The following is a 20,468-nucleotide window of genomic DNA, read 5'->3' as shown; positions in this document are numbered from 1 at the left end:
TAATTGGCATCTGCCATTGTTTATTCCATATTTAATAGAAATCAGACTTTGCTTTTGATTTTTTATTCAACATAATATTGTAAATAAGAAAACAAATGAAAATGGCATGGACAAAAATGATGGGACCACTAACCTAATATTTTGTTGTACAACCTTTAGAGGCAATCACTGCAATCAAACGTTTTCTGTAGCTCTCAATGAGACTTCTGCACCTGTTAACAGGTAGTTTGGCCCACTCTTCCTGAGCAAACTGCCCCAACTGTCTCAGGTTTGATGGGTGCCTTCTCCAGACTGCAAGTTTCAGCTCTTTCCATAGATGTTCGATAGGATTCAGATCAGGACTCATAGAAGGCCACTTCAGAATAGTCCAATGTTTTGTTCTTATCCATTCTTGGGTGCTTTTAGCTGTGTGTTTTGGGTCATTATCCTGTTGGAGGACCCATGACCTGCGACTGAGACAGAGCTTTCTGACACTGGGCAGTACGTTTCGCTCCAGAATGCCTTGATAGTCTTGAGATTTCATTGTGCCCTGCACAGATTCAAGGCACCCTGTGCCAGGCGCAGCAAAGCAGCCCCAAAACATAACCGAGCCTCCTCCATGTTTCACTGTAGGTATGGTGTTCTTTTCTTTGAAAGCTTCATTTTTTCGTCTGTGAACATAAAGCTGATGTGACTTGCCAAAAAGCTCCAGTTTTGACTCATCTGTCCAAAGGACATTCTCCCAGAAGGATTATGGCTTGTCAATATGCATTTTAGCAAATTCCAGTCTGGCTTTTTTATGTTTTTCTGTCAAAAGTGCTCCTGGGTCTTCTTCCATGGAGCCCACTTTCGCTCAAAATGCGACGGATGGTACGATCAGAAACTGACGTACCTTCACCTTGGAGTTTAGCTTGTATCTCTTTGGCAGTTATCCTTGGTTCTTTTTCTACCATTCGCACTATCCTTCTGTTCAATCTGGGGTTGATTTTCCTCTTGCGGCCGCACCCAGGGAGGTTGGCTACAGTTCCATGGACCTTAAACTTCTTAATAATATTTGCAACTGTTGTCACAGGAACATCAAGCTGCTTGGAGATGGTCTTGTAGCCTTTACCTTTACCATTGTTGTCTATTATTTTCTTTCTGATCTCCTCAGACAACTCTCTCCTTTGCTTTCTCTGGTCCATGTTTACTGTGGTGCACACAATGGTACCAAACAGCACAGTGACTACTTTTCTCCATTTAAATAGGCTGAATGACTGATTACAAGATTGGAAACATGTGTGATACTAATTAAAGAAACTAATTAGTTTGAAATATCACTATAATCCAATTATTTATTATCTTTTCTAAGGGGTACCAACAAATGTGTCCAGACCATTTTAGAATATCTTTGTAGAATAAGCAATAATTCATCTCTTTTCACAGCTTCTTTGCTTTATTCTATGACATACCAAAGGCATGCAAGTATACATGATAAAATAGCTTTTAATTTCATCACTTTTCAGGAGGAATGAAGCATTATTTCAATGAGCTGTAAGGGTACCAACAAATTTGAGCACGTCTGTATGTATTAGCTCAAAGAGCCAGCTGCCCAAAGTATATATATATATATATATATATATATATATATATATATATATATATATATATATATGCAAAAACACAAGATCCCCAGAACTACATCCCTAAGAACGATGAACATAGTAAAAACTAGGGGAATGGGTTTCTTGTGAATGCTAGACAAGACAATGACAATAACTCACAGCCCTATCTATTTCCTATTCAAATTGTTTTACTGTAGAATGGCCCCTTTACACAGAAAAGCCAGCCGAGACAGTCCTGCAGCCCCGGGCCTTGCTAGTCATCGCTCTTGGCTTTGATCAGGTAGCCGTTGAAAGTGATGTAGGTGTCGAAGTCGTCGCTGAAGATGGCGTTCTCACGCTCGCCCTTGAAGAGACGCACCCAGACCTCGTCGTTCTGCTCCAGCTCCAGCATCAGGCTCTGGCTCTGCATGATGCTGCGGTCGCTGGGCTGGGCGTATAGGACCACCAGCTCCTGCTCGTTCTTCATCAGGTGCAGGTAGGTCTCCTTCTGGTTCCAGGTGTGCACGTTTAGGCTGAAGTAGTAGACCCCTGGGATGTAGCAGTAGAACTTCCCGGAGAACATGTTGAAGTGCTTGTAGAGGTTGACAAACTCTGTGTCGTAGATGAGCGTCTGGTAGTAGTCGTTGCTGTGCAGGGCCTTCTTTCTTCCCACTGAGAAGGCAGAGTAGTAGGTTTTGCAGGGTTCCCCCGGAGAGCCAGTAGCACCCTTGTGCCCTTTTATCCCTTCAGGGCCCCTGGGTCCAGAACTGCCGGATTTCCCTGATTTGCCATAGGTGCCACGTTCTCCTCTGTGACCTTTCTCACCTGAAATAAATTAAACGTTTCAGGTAAGTGAAATTCAGGCAGTAATGCCTAAAGGGATGGCAAAACATGAGAGTGGACTGTGTATAAAAAATATATTCTGCATAAAAATAAAGTTGATGTCGTTAGATATTTTAATAGCCTGTTAATTGTACGCTTCTCTAAGTCTGGCATTTTGGGGGAAACCTCAACTGCGGTAGTTTTCTGTGGTCATTTTCCTCAAACGCTATTCAATGTTCCAGATTTACCGGAGGGATATTTATAGAAGGGACATTGTTTTTCTAACTTGTATTCCATATTCGCCATGCTCTTTTGAACTAAAGTCCAAGACAGTCTGATCCAGCCAGAACTATACCCTCGCTCAACATCAACACGCATACCCTGATGGCGTCCATCTTGTAATTAAGATCATTATTTCCCTTTAAAAAAAGCTCATCTGGAACTGCAGGGTAGATAATCCAATGAAAGTGCTTGTACTGGTCTCCCGTTTCCTTTTGTGTTAATCTCATACTGGCACCAGAGCAGCTAAATCATGTTTACTCGCTAGCATTCGGTTTGATTTCTTTTTTCACAACCTTTTTATAACTTTAGTAAACAGTATTTAACCCTCCTTGGTTGAAACGCTTGATTTAGAAATCTGAAAAGCGCAGTATTTTGCTGCCATTAAAAAAGAAATCCATATCTGTTTGTCATTTTTTCGATTGAACCCATTACTGCGTGTATCATGTTATCAAGATATTTTGTCTTGCTTTGCATGGTTGGCGTAGAATTGAAGTTCTGCAGATTAAAGTATCTTCAGAGCATCATTTATAGTTAGGGGAGGAATCTGTTCACTCCAAAAACAGTAACAACATTTCAGGAACTTCTCGCTTAGTATTTGCCAAGCTATGTTGGTCATACTTCCTACTAGCTTCACACTTCCTCTTTTTGAGGATTGATTCTTTCTGTTGCTACTGTGGAAGCTTCCTGCCTAAGATGGAGAGAAGAGGATATGCATGCTTCTTCTCTCTTCAATGAGATAAACAATTCATATTACTATTAAGAACAGACACATATAAAAAGTAATAAAGCATACCGCAGTGCAATGTGTCATAGAGTATGCCCAGGTACTATTAAGAGGAATTTCAGAGTGCATTGTGGACCCAAACTTGACCCAACTTGTAATTTTTTCAACGGCCAGTTGTCTTTTTTTTTTTTTTTTTTTGTCCGTTAAATTTCTGCTGCGGCCCTGGTTAAAATGAATTTTCTCATAGATTTAAAAAAATCAAGAGGGGTCCTCAAGTGGCTCAACTGCGGGCTTACAAGGAGAGTCATGCAGTCCAGGGAGCGTAGGTTTGCGTCCTGGCTGTGCGAAGTTGTTGATCTTCACCGGATATTCTAGTGGGAGCGTTGCATCAAAATCAGAAGGGGTTGTTTCATTGTTTCTCCTCATCACGCAACAGCTGACCCTACTGGCCAGGAGCCCAGTGAGCTCCGGCAGACATCTGCAGGGCTGGCCTTTTGCTTCCAGATGCCGATAGCTCATTGACATCTGCAGTGTAGAAGAGGAAGCTGGCTTGGACATGGGATTGGAGGACGCCCACTGAACTTTCATTTCTCCTGAGCTGTGTGGGGAATTGCTGAGATGAGGGGAAACAATTATTGGGCATTCTAAATTGGGGAGAAAATCGGGGGTAAAATAATTGGGCACTAAATTTATAAAACAAAACAAAATAAAAAGGAGGAGAGCTTAAAATACCAGGGAAAATTTTAAAGAACAGAGCAGGGTTTGATTGATGTGAAAAACTGCACAGGCTTGCAGGGGTCTGTCCTTTATCAGCCTACCTTTGAGGATGGTGATATTGATATGAGGCACAAACTGGAATGCAGGGGAGGGGTACGGAGGTGGGGGCTCCTCTCCCGGGTCACAGCAGCGCAAACACTGCGATCCCCTCTCTCCATCCCGAGACCTATCACAGGAATATTCAGGGAGAAAACATTACATAGCGGGCTCCCAAAACAAAGAACGCCAGTGCCATGGCAGGACTCAGCATGCATATGCAGGACAAAAGATTCTGCCATAAGCTTTATTTATCTTTCATCTCCCAATTTTGTATATCCAGGATAGGATTCAGAACTATACAAATGTTAGTGCAATTCCTGAAATGGGGAATAAATGATACTAAAACTGAAGTTAGAAGAGAAAATAATTGTGACATTTCTTCAACAAGGATAACTCAGTCTAACCTCTAGTACACAAACATTCCACATGTCTGAGTCAGCCTCACCTGGCTCTCTGGCTCTGTGCTGTGTAGTCGGACTCGGTGGGATCACGATGGGAGCTGTAGTCATCATTCTCAAGGTCCAGTTCGGAGCGAGTGATTCGGTATGGGTCAGTCACCATGCCAGTACAGGTAACCCACACCGCAGCGGGTAGAATCAGGACACAGAGGGAGAGAGAAAAGCCCAGCATTGTGAACTACGAGGAAAAAAAGGGCTTTCAAATTTTTAAACCTTTCTCTGAAGTACATTGCAACAGGCTGTTATCATTACACACGAGAATAAAAAAAAAGTTCAAACAAATACTCCCTTCATAATTATTGCATGTGAACAGGTTTTAAAACTATTCAGCTGAATATGTTTATTTTTTATTGAATGTCTGTCCACAACACTGCTAGAATGTTTAATATCCCCTTCGCTCACTGCATATATAATTGCACCATGAAAATGAAACACAGAAAGGGATATAAAAAAAGAAAACTGGATCAAAACTCTTTTAAACTATTTTTAATAATACTGATGTGCACTGGTTTACTAGTGTGGAATGACCCATGAAAAAATAAAGCCTTCTGTAATCCTCCAACTCATTTTTGTGGTTGTTTTTCGTTGTTGTTGTTTTTTTAAACTGTTAACTTCTAACTCCTACAGCAGCACTGGGAGCTTCTGAACCGCTCTCAGATCTGAGACTGGCTTCCAAACCCCAAACCGCATGCCTTCCAAAAACACAGCCCTTTTCAGAAGATGTGCTTCAGTCTAGCAATGTAAAGTTCAATGGAAGCCATAAAGTCCAATGAAGGACGTTCTAGCTGGGATACCTCATTACTATGCCTTTTAGAAATGTTAGTAATTACGTTATCATGGTAAGGATAATGATTGGCCAGGGTAAAATAGAAATCGCTGGAAAATAATTAATCTAAAAAGATCATTTGTACATTGTCTGTGATCTGAATGTTTTGAATGAACTCAAAAAGACACGAGGCATGTTCTTTTGCCTAGTTGATTATACTGCCAAGTTCCCTCTTTAATAAGATCAGAAGAAGGACAAATCTGAAGGCAAATGTGAAAGTCTGAAACATGTGCAGTCAGATTATTGTTCAGTTAGTTGGTCCTCTTCTGGTGCTGTTGAGATCTTTACAACGACTGTTTCTTTCTTTTCCTCTACCTTCCATTTAACGAGAAGCTTCATAATACTGTATTTCTTTGTATATAGAAAACTGAAGTGTCATTTTTGCATGCTGGTTCCTTACTATTCAGTAACGTTTCTTGTCTTGATCGTCCTGTACACACTGGGGTGTAGTTGTGATGTTTTCTCGTATACTTGTAGTATTAAAATAATTACATTGATTAAAAACATTATGAAAATTAGCCTGCAATTGTCAGAGGTTTTCGCAGTAAACGTTTCTAAACGTTTCTAAAGAGAAGCAACTGAATCATATGGTTTTAGTTTCTTCAGGAATGAACACAAAGCCATTTCAAGTGGGACTCAGGGACTTGGGGAGGGTGCGGTATAGAGGTTATGAGAAGAATTAATTCTGCTTGGAATAGGTCAGATGTGAAGCGAAGATATTCCCAGGAAACATATCCTAACCCTTACATATTTCTACATATAGAACCATCTGTTAGCCAAGGCGATCTGAATAATATCACTGAATAAACCACAAATCCAAAAATCACTGAAGGGCCTTTGTGACAAAGAAGTGAAGTAGGGGATTGAAATCTGGCCCAGGGTGGAGTGACCTGTTATAGTTTTGTTCCTGACATATCACATGAATTTCCCTGCATCTGCATAACCTTGCAATTGGTTACTAATACAATCATAGTGTAAACAGGAAATCCAATAGCCAGGTGACCAATGGCCACCTTAAAGATGTCGTGCCCCATACAGTTTTACCTACTACACCTTTATGTTCCTAAAGCTGAGGTAACAGAAAGCCACTTTGTGTCTTGGAACTAGGTTTCAGGCCACTGCATGACACACTAGAGGAGACTTTGGGTTTGATACAGCAAAGTTGCCTCACACAAGGTCTCCTGGTTTCCTGGAACCAGGTTTCAAGTCACTGGTCCTCAAAAAGTGGCTTTGTGTTCCCTCAGCCTAAGGGACAAGGAGGCAAGGCAAAGGAATTGTTACTACAGCAGTGGACAATGATGTTAAAAGGCTGCAGGAGAATTTGTAAAGCATGCAAAATTGAGTGAATGAGGAGCAATATTTATTACATGTTTATTCATAATTTTCCTTTATTGAAGACATGAATAGAATGCTTCTAAAATGCTCCTAGTCAGCTAAAAAGCTAGGAAACCGATGTTATATACTGAGCTTTAGTTTCACTGCAGTTACTTCCCCCTGTTGTATTGCACATTGTGTCCCAGTAACAGGGTGGCACTTTTCTATTTTTATATTCACAACATATGATATGGTCCCAGTTACACATTGTTATCATTTGAATGACTAATACGTAGATATTGAGTTTTTAATACATTATTATTCAGAAATGTTTATGATCAATTTTAGAAATAGTACAGAATGTAACCTTAAAAATGTTCCCAATGGTACATTTGCACAGCAGCTGTTTGTCCAGTCCCTCTGCTGTGTATTCATGACTATACTATACTATGCTTATATATTGCACATCAGTGTACTTTTACTATGCTTTACTTTGTCATTACAGTGGTATGCTATTTATTTGAAAGCTTTCACAAGTATAAAAACATCCAAGTTTGTGTAAAGACATCAGACAAATAATAATGTAATAATATCTGACCTCCCACATTTCTGTTAAGATTTATTCAAACTTGGCTTGATAAACCCCTAGTGGCCATGGTGGTTATTAAACAGTCAATTAAAAACATGAACAATATTTGTAAAAAAATCCATGTAAGTGCTCAGACAAATTGCATTCCTTAGTTAATCTCAATCTTGTTGAGTATGCATGAGTGCATCAGTTCCAAAAAGATCTGGGTTGGCTGTGTTGTCGAATACAAGGACCGGTATTGGCACTGGCTGGGAGTTGAATCTGATTCCCTTCCTGGAATAGGCAGTCTGTGCACATTCCTAAGTGAGATTACAAGGAAGCAAAACACAGACCACCTGCGGGAACCTCTCCATACTGGCAGCTGAAGAAACTTTGAGCAGCTGGGGACAAGCCAAGAATAGTATCAAGATACTGGGCACTGCCAGAACAGAAAAGGGCTTATGAAAACTAAACTACCCAATGGGTACACTATAGTAGATGCCAGTCAACCAAGATTGTTGTTCATGATGTGTCTCGTTTCAGGGTAATATTGTGCAAAAGTCGGACTTACTTTTTCTGCAGTTACAACATTTGGTCACATAGTGTCACTGTGTGCTATGCAAAAATTCCACTTCCGCACAATGATTAGGCCTGCATTTAAACATAAGCGTCCTTAACTTGGTTCAGTAGCTTTTTGGATTGTAATGTACCCTTTGAATAGTTATATTCATCTCCGCAACTTGGCTTTTTATATATTCTCCTAAGTGTGGCTTTAATGCTTTTTATAAATAATAACATTATAAAAAGGTCATGGTGCTACCATTGCTTGGCTTATGAAATGTATCTAGATATCGGCCCCAAAAGCACACTTCCTGCATTACATTCATAGTGAGCTCACATGTAATCCATACTGTTTACCTTGGGCAGTCCAGCATATCTGAAATCTTTGAAAAACAAAACGAGTGCCGATGACCTGGACTCTAAATAATCTTTTGTTCTCTAGCTTTGATACGATCAAGCACTTGTGACAAGAAGACTCGCAAACACACACACACACACACACACACACACACACACACACACACACAAACACACACAAACACACACAAACACACACTGCACATACTACTGTGTTCATTACATTAAACCATGAAACAAAACCTGATATGATTAAACCCTTCTTTGTTCCTGTCTCCAAAACGAGTCCCTAGCATTTTTCAGCAGACAGTTTTATACTCAGCTGCAAAGAAAGCAAGCAGCTGTTTATTTGATGTGCATTTATGCTTGTCGTGGCTTCTGAGTCAAGTTAAGCAAATGAATATCCAAAAAAACAAGATTAGAAAGTGGAGTGTTACAGCATTTAAGATAATAGCAGGCTGGAAAAACACAAACAAATCAATTGGCCAAGCAGTATAACTGACAGGTAGGAAGTCACTACCTCAATCTGATCTCTAGAGGGAGCACCTTCCATGCTTGGCAGAAAAGCTCTGTCTGAGTTTCCAGTGCTAAACACTGTTCAAAAACAACAAAATCATTACAAAGAGAAAAAGAAACAATTGAATTGAAAGCATTGCAAAGCTTTACACAATGTGGTATTGAAGACAGTGGCTGAAAATTGGTGTCCAGACTGTGAAGGACTTGACAGTTTTATAGCAGAGAGGAGTTGTTTGTTCTGGCTAGGGTTGCTATTGGGCTATTAGGGTTGCATCAAGGAATTCAATGCACTTATTTAGAAACATTCCCAGATTGTTACAGTAAATCTGCCATGCAAAGAAAACCAACTGTTTTTTAAAAGAAAAACACATTCACTGCTTATAGTTCCGTAGAGACGACTATTAAGTCAGGTATTCAAGCCTGTTCTAATACAAACAAGGGAACAATTAACAGGCTGGAACCGAAAAGTGAAGTGTTGACAGACCGGCATGATCACTTCCCTGATTTCTGCGTGTGGTGTACAAGCCTGGAGTATCCCTGTCAGAAATGCCACCAATATTCACTACTGAGTTTAAGCTAGTTAGTGTGCAGATTGCAATTATGGTTCCCAGCCAACCAAGTAAAATTGCTGTTTATTAGCAAATAGCTTGAAATGCCATTTAAATGGAGTTCAAGTGGCAGATCATTAGAAGGCCCTGGCTTCTATAAAGACACTTTTGCTGATATAGCCTTTTTTACACATACTTATGGCAGCAACTAGAACTGAAGAGCAGCTCCTGAACTCTGAAAGTTGAAAGTACATGAGCCTTGCAAAACAACTCAGAACATCCTGAAAAGGAACAGCGACAGTATAAAAAACAAAAGTATGAATATGATATTTGAAGCTACTTACTTTTTTAATACAGTACCTGAAACTAAAGCTTTAAAATAATCTGTTTAAAAAATACAGCTATAAATCAATATTTCCACCTATATTACTGTCACTGGATAAATTATTCTAGAAGGGACTGTCTCGGATTATCAAAGCAGAGATCTAACATGTTGGCAAGCAATTTAATATGCACTACCACTACACAGTAAATCTCTGCTTCGTTCTGTTCACATTAATTACGTCTGTAGGGAAATTCTTTATAAGCTAGTGGGATATAGCCACGAAATAGCAGAGGAAAGAGTCTGTGGTATACATTTTCTGTGCTGTCTTAAATGTGTTTAAACTATGAAGAAGATAAATAGTGGTTACATCCGACTGGTTCCTAGTTCAAACAAGCTGTCTTGCCGAGGTACAGCCAAGGACCGCAGATACAGATGAAGAGAAGGCGTTAGGAGGGTGCCAAACAAACTGCAAGCTCACTCCCTTTCTATTAGCACAATGTCTATTGTCTGCCCATAGCATCTCCACTTCAGAGAGGATGTGTTTCAAAGTGAGTACAGCACTGATTTCTAAAGCCTTAGAACCACATGTCAATAATGACTGAACATGGGGCTTGGGCAGTGTACAGGGTAGTGTACAGGGTAGACATAAAGGCACTGGCAGCATATCCACACTAGCTGACGTGGGATGTTGCACAAGCCAATGGTGAACACAAGTGAAAAAACACATAGCTTTACAGCAGCTCACAGTAATCCAAGTCATATGCACTTACAGACTTCGACAGCGCCCCTTATGGGCAATTGTTTTATTGCATTTAGTGTTCCCTATACCTGTGACTGAATGCCCCATACATTCACATAGATTCATCTCAATAGAGTTGTCCCTATAGACAGACGGTCCATTATGACAGGTGGTCTTTGATGCAGGTTTGATTTAAATGAATACAGCAAGGGCTGAAGAGGATATGAACACAGACAAGACCCTGGTTTCGTGGGTATTTTCTTTGATTTCCAGTTCTCTGCCAGGGGTTTCCTCTACTCATCGTGCCAGTATCCTGCAGGTAATCAGACTGCATGAATCTGTATGCCAGGCTGGCAGCACACTCACACTGTGGAAACGAAGGGGTGGTGTGTAGGGCAGGACATGATCAGAACTGCAATACTGATAAGGACTAGAATCCATGTTTAAACTAGACTTATGCATGTTTACGTGTGAAGATTATGAATGAAATCCTTCCTTATCCTTGTATCAGCTTTTGCATTTCTTGCATTTCTTTCTATGTTTTCAGATGGGTGATAAAACTGAGCAGATTTATGGTATGGTGAAAATTCCAGAATAGTTACTCTTTTGTATTTATATTTAATACCAACTCACAATACAGTAAACCCTAAATCAACAACTACGAATCAAGATTTATGAAAATTATAATTGAATTTGCATGATTGAAAAGCAATAATTAATTATACATTCCAAACATACACATCTTAAACTCCAAACAGTACATTGATTGGATGTTTTGCTATTTACCTCTTTTAAGTTTGCTTTTGATTGAGTGTTTTGAAGTTTTTCGATGAAACCCAAGATTAATTTCACCATGAACAAAGACAGAGTTATCATAAGGACACAGCAAGTGCTGCATGTACCATTCATTGATTTTTACATATTATATAATATATATTAAAGAACAGTAATATATTATTTGTAAGTTTATTTATATATTATTTATATATTGAAATCCCTGAAAACCTTATGAGATTCAACATCAGCAGGATCTATTTGTCCCATAATGAAATTGTTTGGCTGTAACGCACACCTCAGTCCCACGCTTGTATAAACACAATTATTTAAGGCTGTATCTCCACGTTATCGTGTCTCTTTGGGATTTTGTTGCTCAAATTAATTCATTTCTAAGGCTTCCTATTCCAGCCACCTGGGCCCAGGTCCAACATTATTATTTTTTTTTTTGGTTACATTGTTGACACCAGTTTAAAGAGGGAGTCAGATGCAAAAGTTGAATGTTTGTGTTGACCTGCAAGTCAATTGAGTTATGCCTTACATAACCATTATCTTTTCTTACAGAGCTCAGCGTGCCTCCTCCAGAAGAGGCCTGGTAACTGGGAATTATCACAAAACTAACTGTTTTGAAAAGATCCAAAGACTCCCGCATATGACTGAATCAAAACATTGATTCTGTTTTTTATATCTCTAAAGCGTGGGGAGTATTTCGCTGCAGCTGATATAACACATTCTGCAACTCCAAATCCCACCTCCTACACCTCCTAAAACATTACTATGGCAAAGCTTAATAGATCCTCAGAGAATCGCATGGAAGCTTCAGACTCTTGTGGTCCCTTATAAAAATGCAAAAAAGTTCACAGTAAAATGCTTTTCTCACACTGTTACACATCCCCACTTGTTGCTACAACTGTTTAAATAATGTACCTGTCATTTTTCTTTTTATTCTTAACATCCTGACAACCTTTTACACTGAAGAGGCAGGGAATATGTGATGTGGTATCTAAAGGGTTAAGGACGATTGTGTGGTGTTCTCAGCACAGTGCGTTATCGTGTGGTGTTCTGAGCAAAGTATGTTCTAGTGAGAACTGCTTGAAATGTGTTTCTCAATTGATAAAAGGGATATAGTTAGGACCCTGTTATGTCTTCTTTGAGGCGAAACTGCTTAATTGAAAACAACCCCTTATAAGGGAATCTTCATCTCTGAGAAAGTTCTAGAAAGTTCTATAATCATGCTGATGTGTTAATTTGCCTATTGCTGCTATGCTAATCCTGTATAAATATTGTGTTACCTTGTCAATAATTAAGAGCGAGTGTGTTCATGTAACCGCTGCTGCTCTTCCCTTGTGCGCATTGTATTAAAGCTTCTTGAACTGGTGCCGGGTGGAGTCATCGGTCATTTCTTATTAAACAGGAATTGACCTACTACAACACTTATAACTTTAAAGTCTGTTTCAAAGTTCTTTTCGAAATGGCCGCTCTAGAGCACTGATTATTGGCCACATTGTCAGACAGGTAACACAGCAACAACGATCCATGATGTGGTACGGAACAGAAAAGCCAGAGCACTTGTTGTTATGTTTTTTTTTTTTTTTTTTTTAATCGCTCTTCCTGCAGTGATTTAGAGGACAGATCTCAAACCCCAGTGCACTAGAGCGGACATTTTGAAAAGAGCTTTGAAACAGACTTTAAAGTTATAAGTGTTAAAAGTAGTCAGGATGTTAACAATGAAAATAAAAATTACAGATACGTTATTTAAACAGTTGTAGCAACACGTGGGGATGTATAACGCTATATTTTTCAGAACCCTCTACTTACTTTTTAAAGTGTCACAGTGGTTTTACCATGCTTTTCTGTCCATTAGCATCTTGCCTAGTTTACTATTCCTTCTTGCTTTGCTCTGCTTTGTACTGTATACTGTAGGTCTCCACCACTGGCCTAGGCTTATATTTCCACTAATGATTGTGTAGCCCTTTCAAAGTGTATACATCACTTCGGAAAGTTTGAAGCAAACAATGTTAGCACTATACAATTCTAGTAGTCTTTGCTAAAGAGGCCCCCTCTGAATATACTGGACAGTGAATTAGCCTTTCACCAGTGTGGAGGGTGGTCCATTCAGAGTGGGTTTGCGTCGCACAGGTCAAGTGGAGAGTGCAGACCCAGAAGCGCCTTGACTGACTCTGCTTATCTGTCATTGTGCACAGACAATCAAACAGAAGCGAAACCCAATCCAAGCGGAAAAACCTTAACGCAGGCAACAAGAAAAAACATACTGGTATGTGAACTCTAAGGACTAATCACGCTATTCCCTAAACTAGGGCTGCACCTGTCTCATTCACCTAACAGGGTGCAGGGCTCCCCTATTTACACTTGACAAGGAACATTAAACTTCAGTTTAAAAAGGGACCCTTTTATGTGTACAATAGCAAGCATGAATGTGTGATCACTGATAGAGTTACCGGCATCATCAAAGCTGATAGAAGAAATGCTGTTTATCTAGGGTACTAGTTTATGAATAACATTAAATCCTACAATCCTAAACTACAATAATGAACTAATGCTCACTTTGCTTGTAAAAAATGTTAACCCTGGGGGGTAAAGGGAAACTGAACTGCGTCCAACATCCCATAAATCAGTTCACATTGTTGTAAAACCCCCAGGAACATCTGAACAGGTTTGGATTCACCTGGGCAACAAGTTCCTCTCACAGTCTTCAGCAAGGAACAACAACAAATATATCTGTATGAAATCAACAGAGAGACGCAGCTTCCCATGTGCATCACAGCCTGTGTGTGTACTTACTGTAAATGGAGGATGAATGTTACGATTACACATTGTGACAGTGAACTCCAATATATCTATAAGCCATTCAGAAAGGCGGTGTTACCCCCCCATGTTTCACCTTTCTAGCGATACAATGGTTGAGAGGAAGTTGTTTTATGTTGGTATAGTATTAGTGTGTGTCTGGAATGTTATTGAGGCAACCTGCTTGTCAGTGGCAATACTAAACCAAATATGTTCTGTACGTTTCCACGTTATTCTTCTAGAAGTTTACAGTAGTATCCCATGGTCAAAAGAAAATGTAAAGTTTAGTAAAGTATAGTAAAGCATTGTATAAACACAGGCATGTATAGTACATACATCCCATATAAATATGATGTATATACAAATCATGGGAATGTACAGTGCAATAATGGGATAAAAAGTATTGTTAACTGTAAAATTACTGTGCAAATTTACAAATGCAAATCTAAGAATTTGTAAGAATTCAGCTATGGGTGACAAAAAAAAGACACCAGTAAATATAACTCCAGCTCAACTCTGATTACTATGAGCCCTTGACAGTATGCTTGTAATCGTGCAAACTTTAAGAAATGTGTTAAGTGTTTAAAGTTATGGAGGATTTCACTATGCTTTACTACACTTTTACCATGGTTTACCATGGTGAACTTGTTACAGTTCTCACCATTTTTTATGAAATTAACAACTTTTATATTACAGAAAAGTATACAAACAGAAGTATGGCTCTCTCTTAGGTAAGAGAGTGTTTTGATAGATGAGAATAAACTCTAAACCATCATCAAAGCTCTTATGAACACTAAGCCTCATTTGATCAAACAAAACAGAATTTAAAAACACTAAATGAAAACTAATTGAGTAAAGAGACTAACAATAAACAAACAACCCCGCCCCCAACACCTCCCAAAAATGATATATACTGTACTGAGAATTTAAAAAGAAGCCTCTCTTTGCTTTACCTTTATATGAAGAGTTTTATGTCAGCGAGGCTGTAGGCTTTTCCTGTTGTTGTGCGTGTCTTTTAGAGTCCCTCCAACATCCCGCTTCCACTTCCAAACTGCTTTCCTTGCAGCTGGATTCTGAAATCCCAAGAGAGAAGTACAAGGCACAAATACAGAGAGAGAGCAAGAGAGAGGGAGGATGGGAGAGAGGGAGGGAGGGAGGGGGAGAGGTAGGGAGAGAGACAGAGAGAGGGAGGGAGGGAGAGAGAGAGTGAGAGAGGGAGAGGGAGGGAGAGAGACAGAGAGAGGGAGGGAGGGAGAGAGAGAGTGAGAGAGAGGGAGAGGGAGGGAGAGAGACAGAGAGAGAGAGAGGGAGAGAGAGCGAGAGAGAGGGAGAGGGAGGGAGAGAGACAGAGAGAGAGGGAGGGAGGGAGAGAGAGAGCGAGAGAGAGGGAGAGGGAGGGAGAGAGACAGAGAGAGAGGGAGGGAGGGAGGGAGAGAGAGACAGAGGAAAAGTGCTCACAGTGAGGTAAGATTTCACCACTCAGCTCTGGGAGTGCATTTGTTCCTGGGCTTCTCCGAAGCAGTTATCCTGAATTGTGAAGAACTCTCAACATGTTGCAGTGCGCGTCAGTGTAATTAAAATCTTTCAAACCAACTGTGATGGTTTGTGAAAAATGAAACAATACACTCTGCACTTGAGGCAGAAGTACTTGTTTATAAAATAGTACTAAAAAAAAGTTACAAATTAAAAGAAGCATACAATAGAAAAAGAAAACCCAGTGGAAAAACAAACATGATGCTTGTTATCCAAGTTTCAGTGTATAAGAGAAATATATTACCTTTCTTTTCTCATTATTTTAATTCATCTACACTTTAAATAGTATTGTTGCATAGCATACAATAATCTACTACGTGATTCTAACGACTCAGTGGATGTGGCTTATCACATTCTGTAGCCTCGTCCTGTAGGCTTGGCCATGACATAACGTCTGATTAACTTTAGTGGACTTCAGGTTGACATGGCTTCAGTTTTTTCTTTTCTTTACTAAAGCAGATACTGGTACATGTTTCGTTTGTGTTGGCTACTGTGATGTTCGGACTAATCTGATTTTATATGTGACAGATGCTGTCAATCACATGTGTTGGAAACTCAGGCTGTCAGTAGGTTTTCAATTACTGAGCCCAAAATACAAATATAGGAAACTTGATATGGACACATGGTAATTGTGTTTTATTTTACATGTTTTTTTGCATAGCACAGAGTGCTACCCAGTGTCCAAGTGTTGCAATTTCAGCAACTATTTTCAAGGGAATGTCCAATGTTAAGCATCCCTAATGTATAATTGTATTTTGCAACATTTTAAAAGCTACACGGTCCAGTGGCTTCTACTGTGCTAAACATGCACTGATGCACCAGCTCTTCTTTCGCTTTCTACAGAACCGAGTTATTCATGTTTTGAAGTTTCAGTTCCCCCCTAACAGGTGAAACTGACTCAAAGAAACTGGCCTTTGACTACCCATAGTGTAATTACACCAGGGACTACATAAAAAGCAATATAAAGTTCAACTGCAGCTGGCAAAAAAGGACTGCATTGCCAAATGTATTTTAATTTAAACCAGCTGTTCATAAAGTTCTTGGGCTGTGTTTATGGAGGAAGAGTTAAAAAAAAAAAAAACTACCCAAACCAAGAGAGCAACAGCAAACTGCCACACATCCTGTCATTTCACTAAAAAAGATTTTAAAAAATGAAGATTTAGCTTTTTACAAATTAATCATAATTTAACATATTTATTACTGGTGTTACAGTAGCAGTCTTTCATAGAAATGTTGTTCCAAAGTTTTTTCAGTTGAGTTTTGGATCAAATGCCCAGTTAGTGATCCCACTACTTCTAACAATACGTCATTTATAACACTCCACCAGCATCCCAATTTATCCGTGGAGCAGGGGCAGCACAAGCAGTGCTGCCGCTAGCAAGCCTGGAGCTTGTCCTGGAAGGACCACCCTCTGACATGGTACAAATTAGGCTCCATGCCCATTCAATACCTAACCTGCATTTTTTGATAAAGGTACTATGTGCCAATTGTACCAAACTGTATTGATTTGTAAGATGCAGACTATTTACCAGGATGCAAAGACGTGCAATAACCTAACCCAGCCCTCCTAATACCAATATCAAAAAGGCAATGCTCATCTTGAATTTCTGTTTTGCTTCCTGGAAGTATTAGAAGGAGCTTGCTTCACAGAGTGAGGCAGTGGCTAAAACTATCATTTGCTAATGTAAATGAACTGCTCTGTCAACAAGGTTTGGTGAAGCAGACAGAAGGGGGCTACATTGTGGGGGAAAAGAGTAGTAAACAGACACCAAGGAATCATATTTTCTATCAAGTTATCAAGCTGCGGACCCACCCCTTCCATTCCTCAGTGTGTTTCAAAACTGTTTATAGCATCGCTCCTATAAAAGGTCTGCTGAAGTGGACACATCCTGTAATTTGTGGGATTGGGTTCTGGAACTGAAGCCTGGGGGCAGTCTCCGTGATGTGGGCGTACTCTTATCTATGAGGAAAAGGAAGGTATTGCAATGGATGATTCCATTGGGATTGCAGGGAAAGTTGCCAAACAGTGAGGTTGGATCATGGTTTATTAGATGAAGAATTTGGATTTACTTCTTAGTTTAGCTAATTTCCCAGACATACACAAAATGTAGTAAAAATTTCATAAAAATAAAAATTGAATAAAAAAATTAATTAATATCATAAATGGTAAGAAATAACACATATTTTTTTTACAGTACACATAAATATTAATTTTACTCAGGTTGAGCCAGGATATTAAAAACTCATTATTAGATTTGTTTGTTAATTAGCTGGAAAGGTGTACACAAAGCACAGGAAAAAAACGACATAAGAGGTTCCAGCTTTCTCTGAGAAACATTTTCCAAGTGAACTTGTGGAGTAATTTTCTTTTTTCTGGTTAAGAATTTAAATAGAGCATGCACATCTGATAATTAAAGGGAAGGCTATTTTTTTATTGCTGTTTTCACTGCACTGTTGAGCCAACACGTAAAGATATATATTAAAAACAGGACCTCTCTGGACTCCAGATGTTGGTGGCAGCTGCCAGAATTATAGTAGAACTGCAGACATGGTAAAAACGAATATGCCACTCATAAAGCTGAAATTATGTGTCATGCACACAGTTATGTTTAACTGCAGTCATATACCGTTGAATGAAAGCCTAGTTGGGTTTGGTTAGTATTTGGATGGGAGACCATAGAATTCCAGATGGGCATTCAGAACAGAAAATAGGAGGCATTTTTTACACAAAGAATTGTGAGGGTCTGGAACCAACTCCCCAGTAATGTTGTTGAAGCTGACACCCTGGGATCCTTCAAGAAGCTGCTTGCTGAGATTCTGGGATCAATAAGCTACTAACAACCAAACGAGCAAGATGGGCCGAATGGCCTCCTCTCGTTTGTAAACTTTCTTATGTTCTTATGTTCTTATGATGCTGCATGAAAATGGACCACAAATGGGCACTTATCTTCCTCGAATCAGAAATAAAGCAGTGCTATTGATTGGCCACTAGATGTCACCTTACACTAAAGTAGAACAGAAGAATAAGTAAAACCCAGACTAGGTAACCATTTATACACATTACAAATAGTTCTTGCAGGAGTAAAGGTTCTAGTAAGGGTAACTAATTGCAATATTATATAATGCATATAAGACCAAATGCAATACAGTCAAGCCAGTATTAAAGGCCCCATTCATAGAGGGGGTGCATGTCTTTAGAAACTATTCAGATAAACCTCAGCGTGTACAGTACTGTATGTATGTGTTAAACCACAGCCTGTATTTTAAAGGAAATGGAAGGAAAATAATACCTGCACTGGTTGTTACCCCTCAACAGAAAATAAATAATCATCATACACATTTAAACATACAGGAGTAAAGTAAACAGCTACCGGTAATGCAAATCCCACTCTGACCAAAGGAAGGCCATCCCAATCCAGTCCCTCTGGAATAGGGTTTTTATCTTGCAGAAGACCACTCCCTTGGTTGCTGATCCATGTCAGGAACAATTCTGCAAACTGAAAAGAAAACCCTCCAAGTGAACATGTTGACTCTTGAGACATATGGAATGGGTATATGAGACAGTATGATATTTATATGTGATTGCTTTGTTCAACATTGACAGCATAGATATACAGAAATATATGTTTCATATTAAATGGCCTTACACACAGAGGCATTTTTCATACAATGCAAAATATTACATGGATGCATTTTACGTATAAAATGCAACATATTGGACATCACAAGGAATTAATCTCAATTAAGTTGGAACCTTATCTAATGTGAATGCATTCTACATTATCTTATACCTTATGGTAGCCAACAGTTCTCTCTCACCAGTTTCACTAGACTGCAAGCATGATAAAGAGAGCCATTCTTTGGCTTATATGGTCAGAAACATCTGGTCATAATTATTTTGTCATATATAGGAAAAACAACTGTGAAAATTGACACACCCTCAAATCTCTCAAATTTAAAACTCAGAGGTCTGGATCGTTCAGACATAGATGGTGCACTAATACTTGGATTTGTGTGGAAAAAACATAATGCAAATATATATACATATATATATACATATATATATATACATTGTAGAGAGAGAGAGAGAGAGAGAGAGAGAGAGAGAGAGAGAGAGAGGAACATAGCACAGGTCAACAGGTCACGCACTGAGAACCTTGCTTATTAGTACAGTACCTTATAGTAGTATTCATGTGTTTACAAGTTATTGACTTGTTAATGGGGTTTGCTGTACAAATGTTTGACGTTTGTTCTAATGTATTTATGGCTTAAGACCCTTAGAGCTAGGTATTTTTAGTATTGTTGTTATCCCATACAAGCTAAGGCTAAGCGTGTATTATCTCGCTACATGGTAAATGGTTTAAGTCCCGTTATTGTTGTTTGATGCTGTTTTCTTATGCAGTGTTTTTTGTTTGTTTGTTTTGTGGTTTTTTTTGTTTTGTTTGTTTTCGTGGCTTGAAAACTGCAACCTCACGTTGAAATGATGTGTAGTTTTATAACACCAAGTACGAAAATGCAGCGATTGTATGTGCATCAGACTTAAAAAGGAGTCTGCAATCTTGCTGTTGCATAGGATTTAGTGTTCATCATACACTAGCCAAGGATAAATAAAAGACTTTTACAACACACACAGATGAAATTAAACTATTTGAGATTGTTATAACAATAGCAAAAAAATAATATTGCGCATTTAGGTATGCGTTACATTATGCACCTGTGTTGGTTAATTTGAGCGCTTAGGTGCATCGTAGTTGATAATCAACAGCTAATCGTAATGTTACAATGCTGCGTACTGTATGGTTTTCAGGTGCACTTCACTGGTAATGCTTCAAATATTCTTCATAACTAAACAAATAACCAGCTGCATTATGTCAGAAACTGAGGAAGTTTTGAACGAATACCAACTTTTCAGTATGTTATGTTACGCAAACTATGCTT

At 39.1% G+C, this 20,468-nt stretch overlaps 1 protein-coding gene across 1 annotated transcript; it reads right to left on the bottom strand.

Moving 5' to 3' along the window:
- Window positions 1-15,160, bottom strand: LOC117423042 (complement C1q tumor necrosis factor-related protein 1-like). The gene is made up of 4 exons (XM_034038395.3): window positions 14,951-15,160; window positions 4,652-4,842; window positions 4,209-4,333; window positions 1-2,387 (listed from the first exon to the last, which is right to left on the bottom strand). The coding sequence occupies exons 2-4, from the start codon at window positions 4,834-4,836 to the stop codon at window positions 1,837-1,839; spliced, it is 861 nt and encodes a 286-aa protein (XP_033894286.3). The 5' UTR covers window positions 4,837-4,842; window positions 14,951-15,160; the 3' UTR covers window positions 1-1,836.
- Window positions 15,161-20,468: the final 5,308 nt, after the last annotated feature.

Source organism: Acipenser ruthenus, chromosome 17, assembly GCF_902713425.1.
Source record: "Acipenser ruthenus chromosome 17, fAciRut3.2 maternal haplotype, whole genome shotgun sequence".
NCBI classification, from domain to species: domain Eukaryota; kingdom Metazoa; phylum Chordata; class Actinopteri; order Acipenseriformes; family Acipenseridae; genus Acipenser; species Acipenser ruthenus.
The sequence above is the reverse complement of the archived record's forward strand: the minus strand, read 5'-3'. Positions and strand labels throughout refer to the sequence as shown.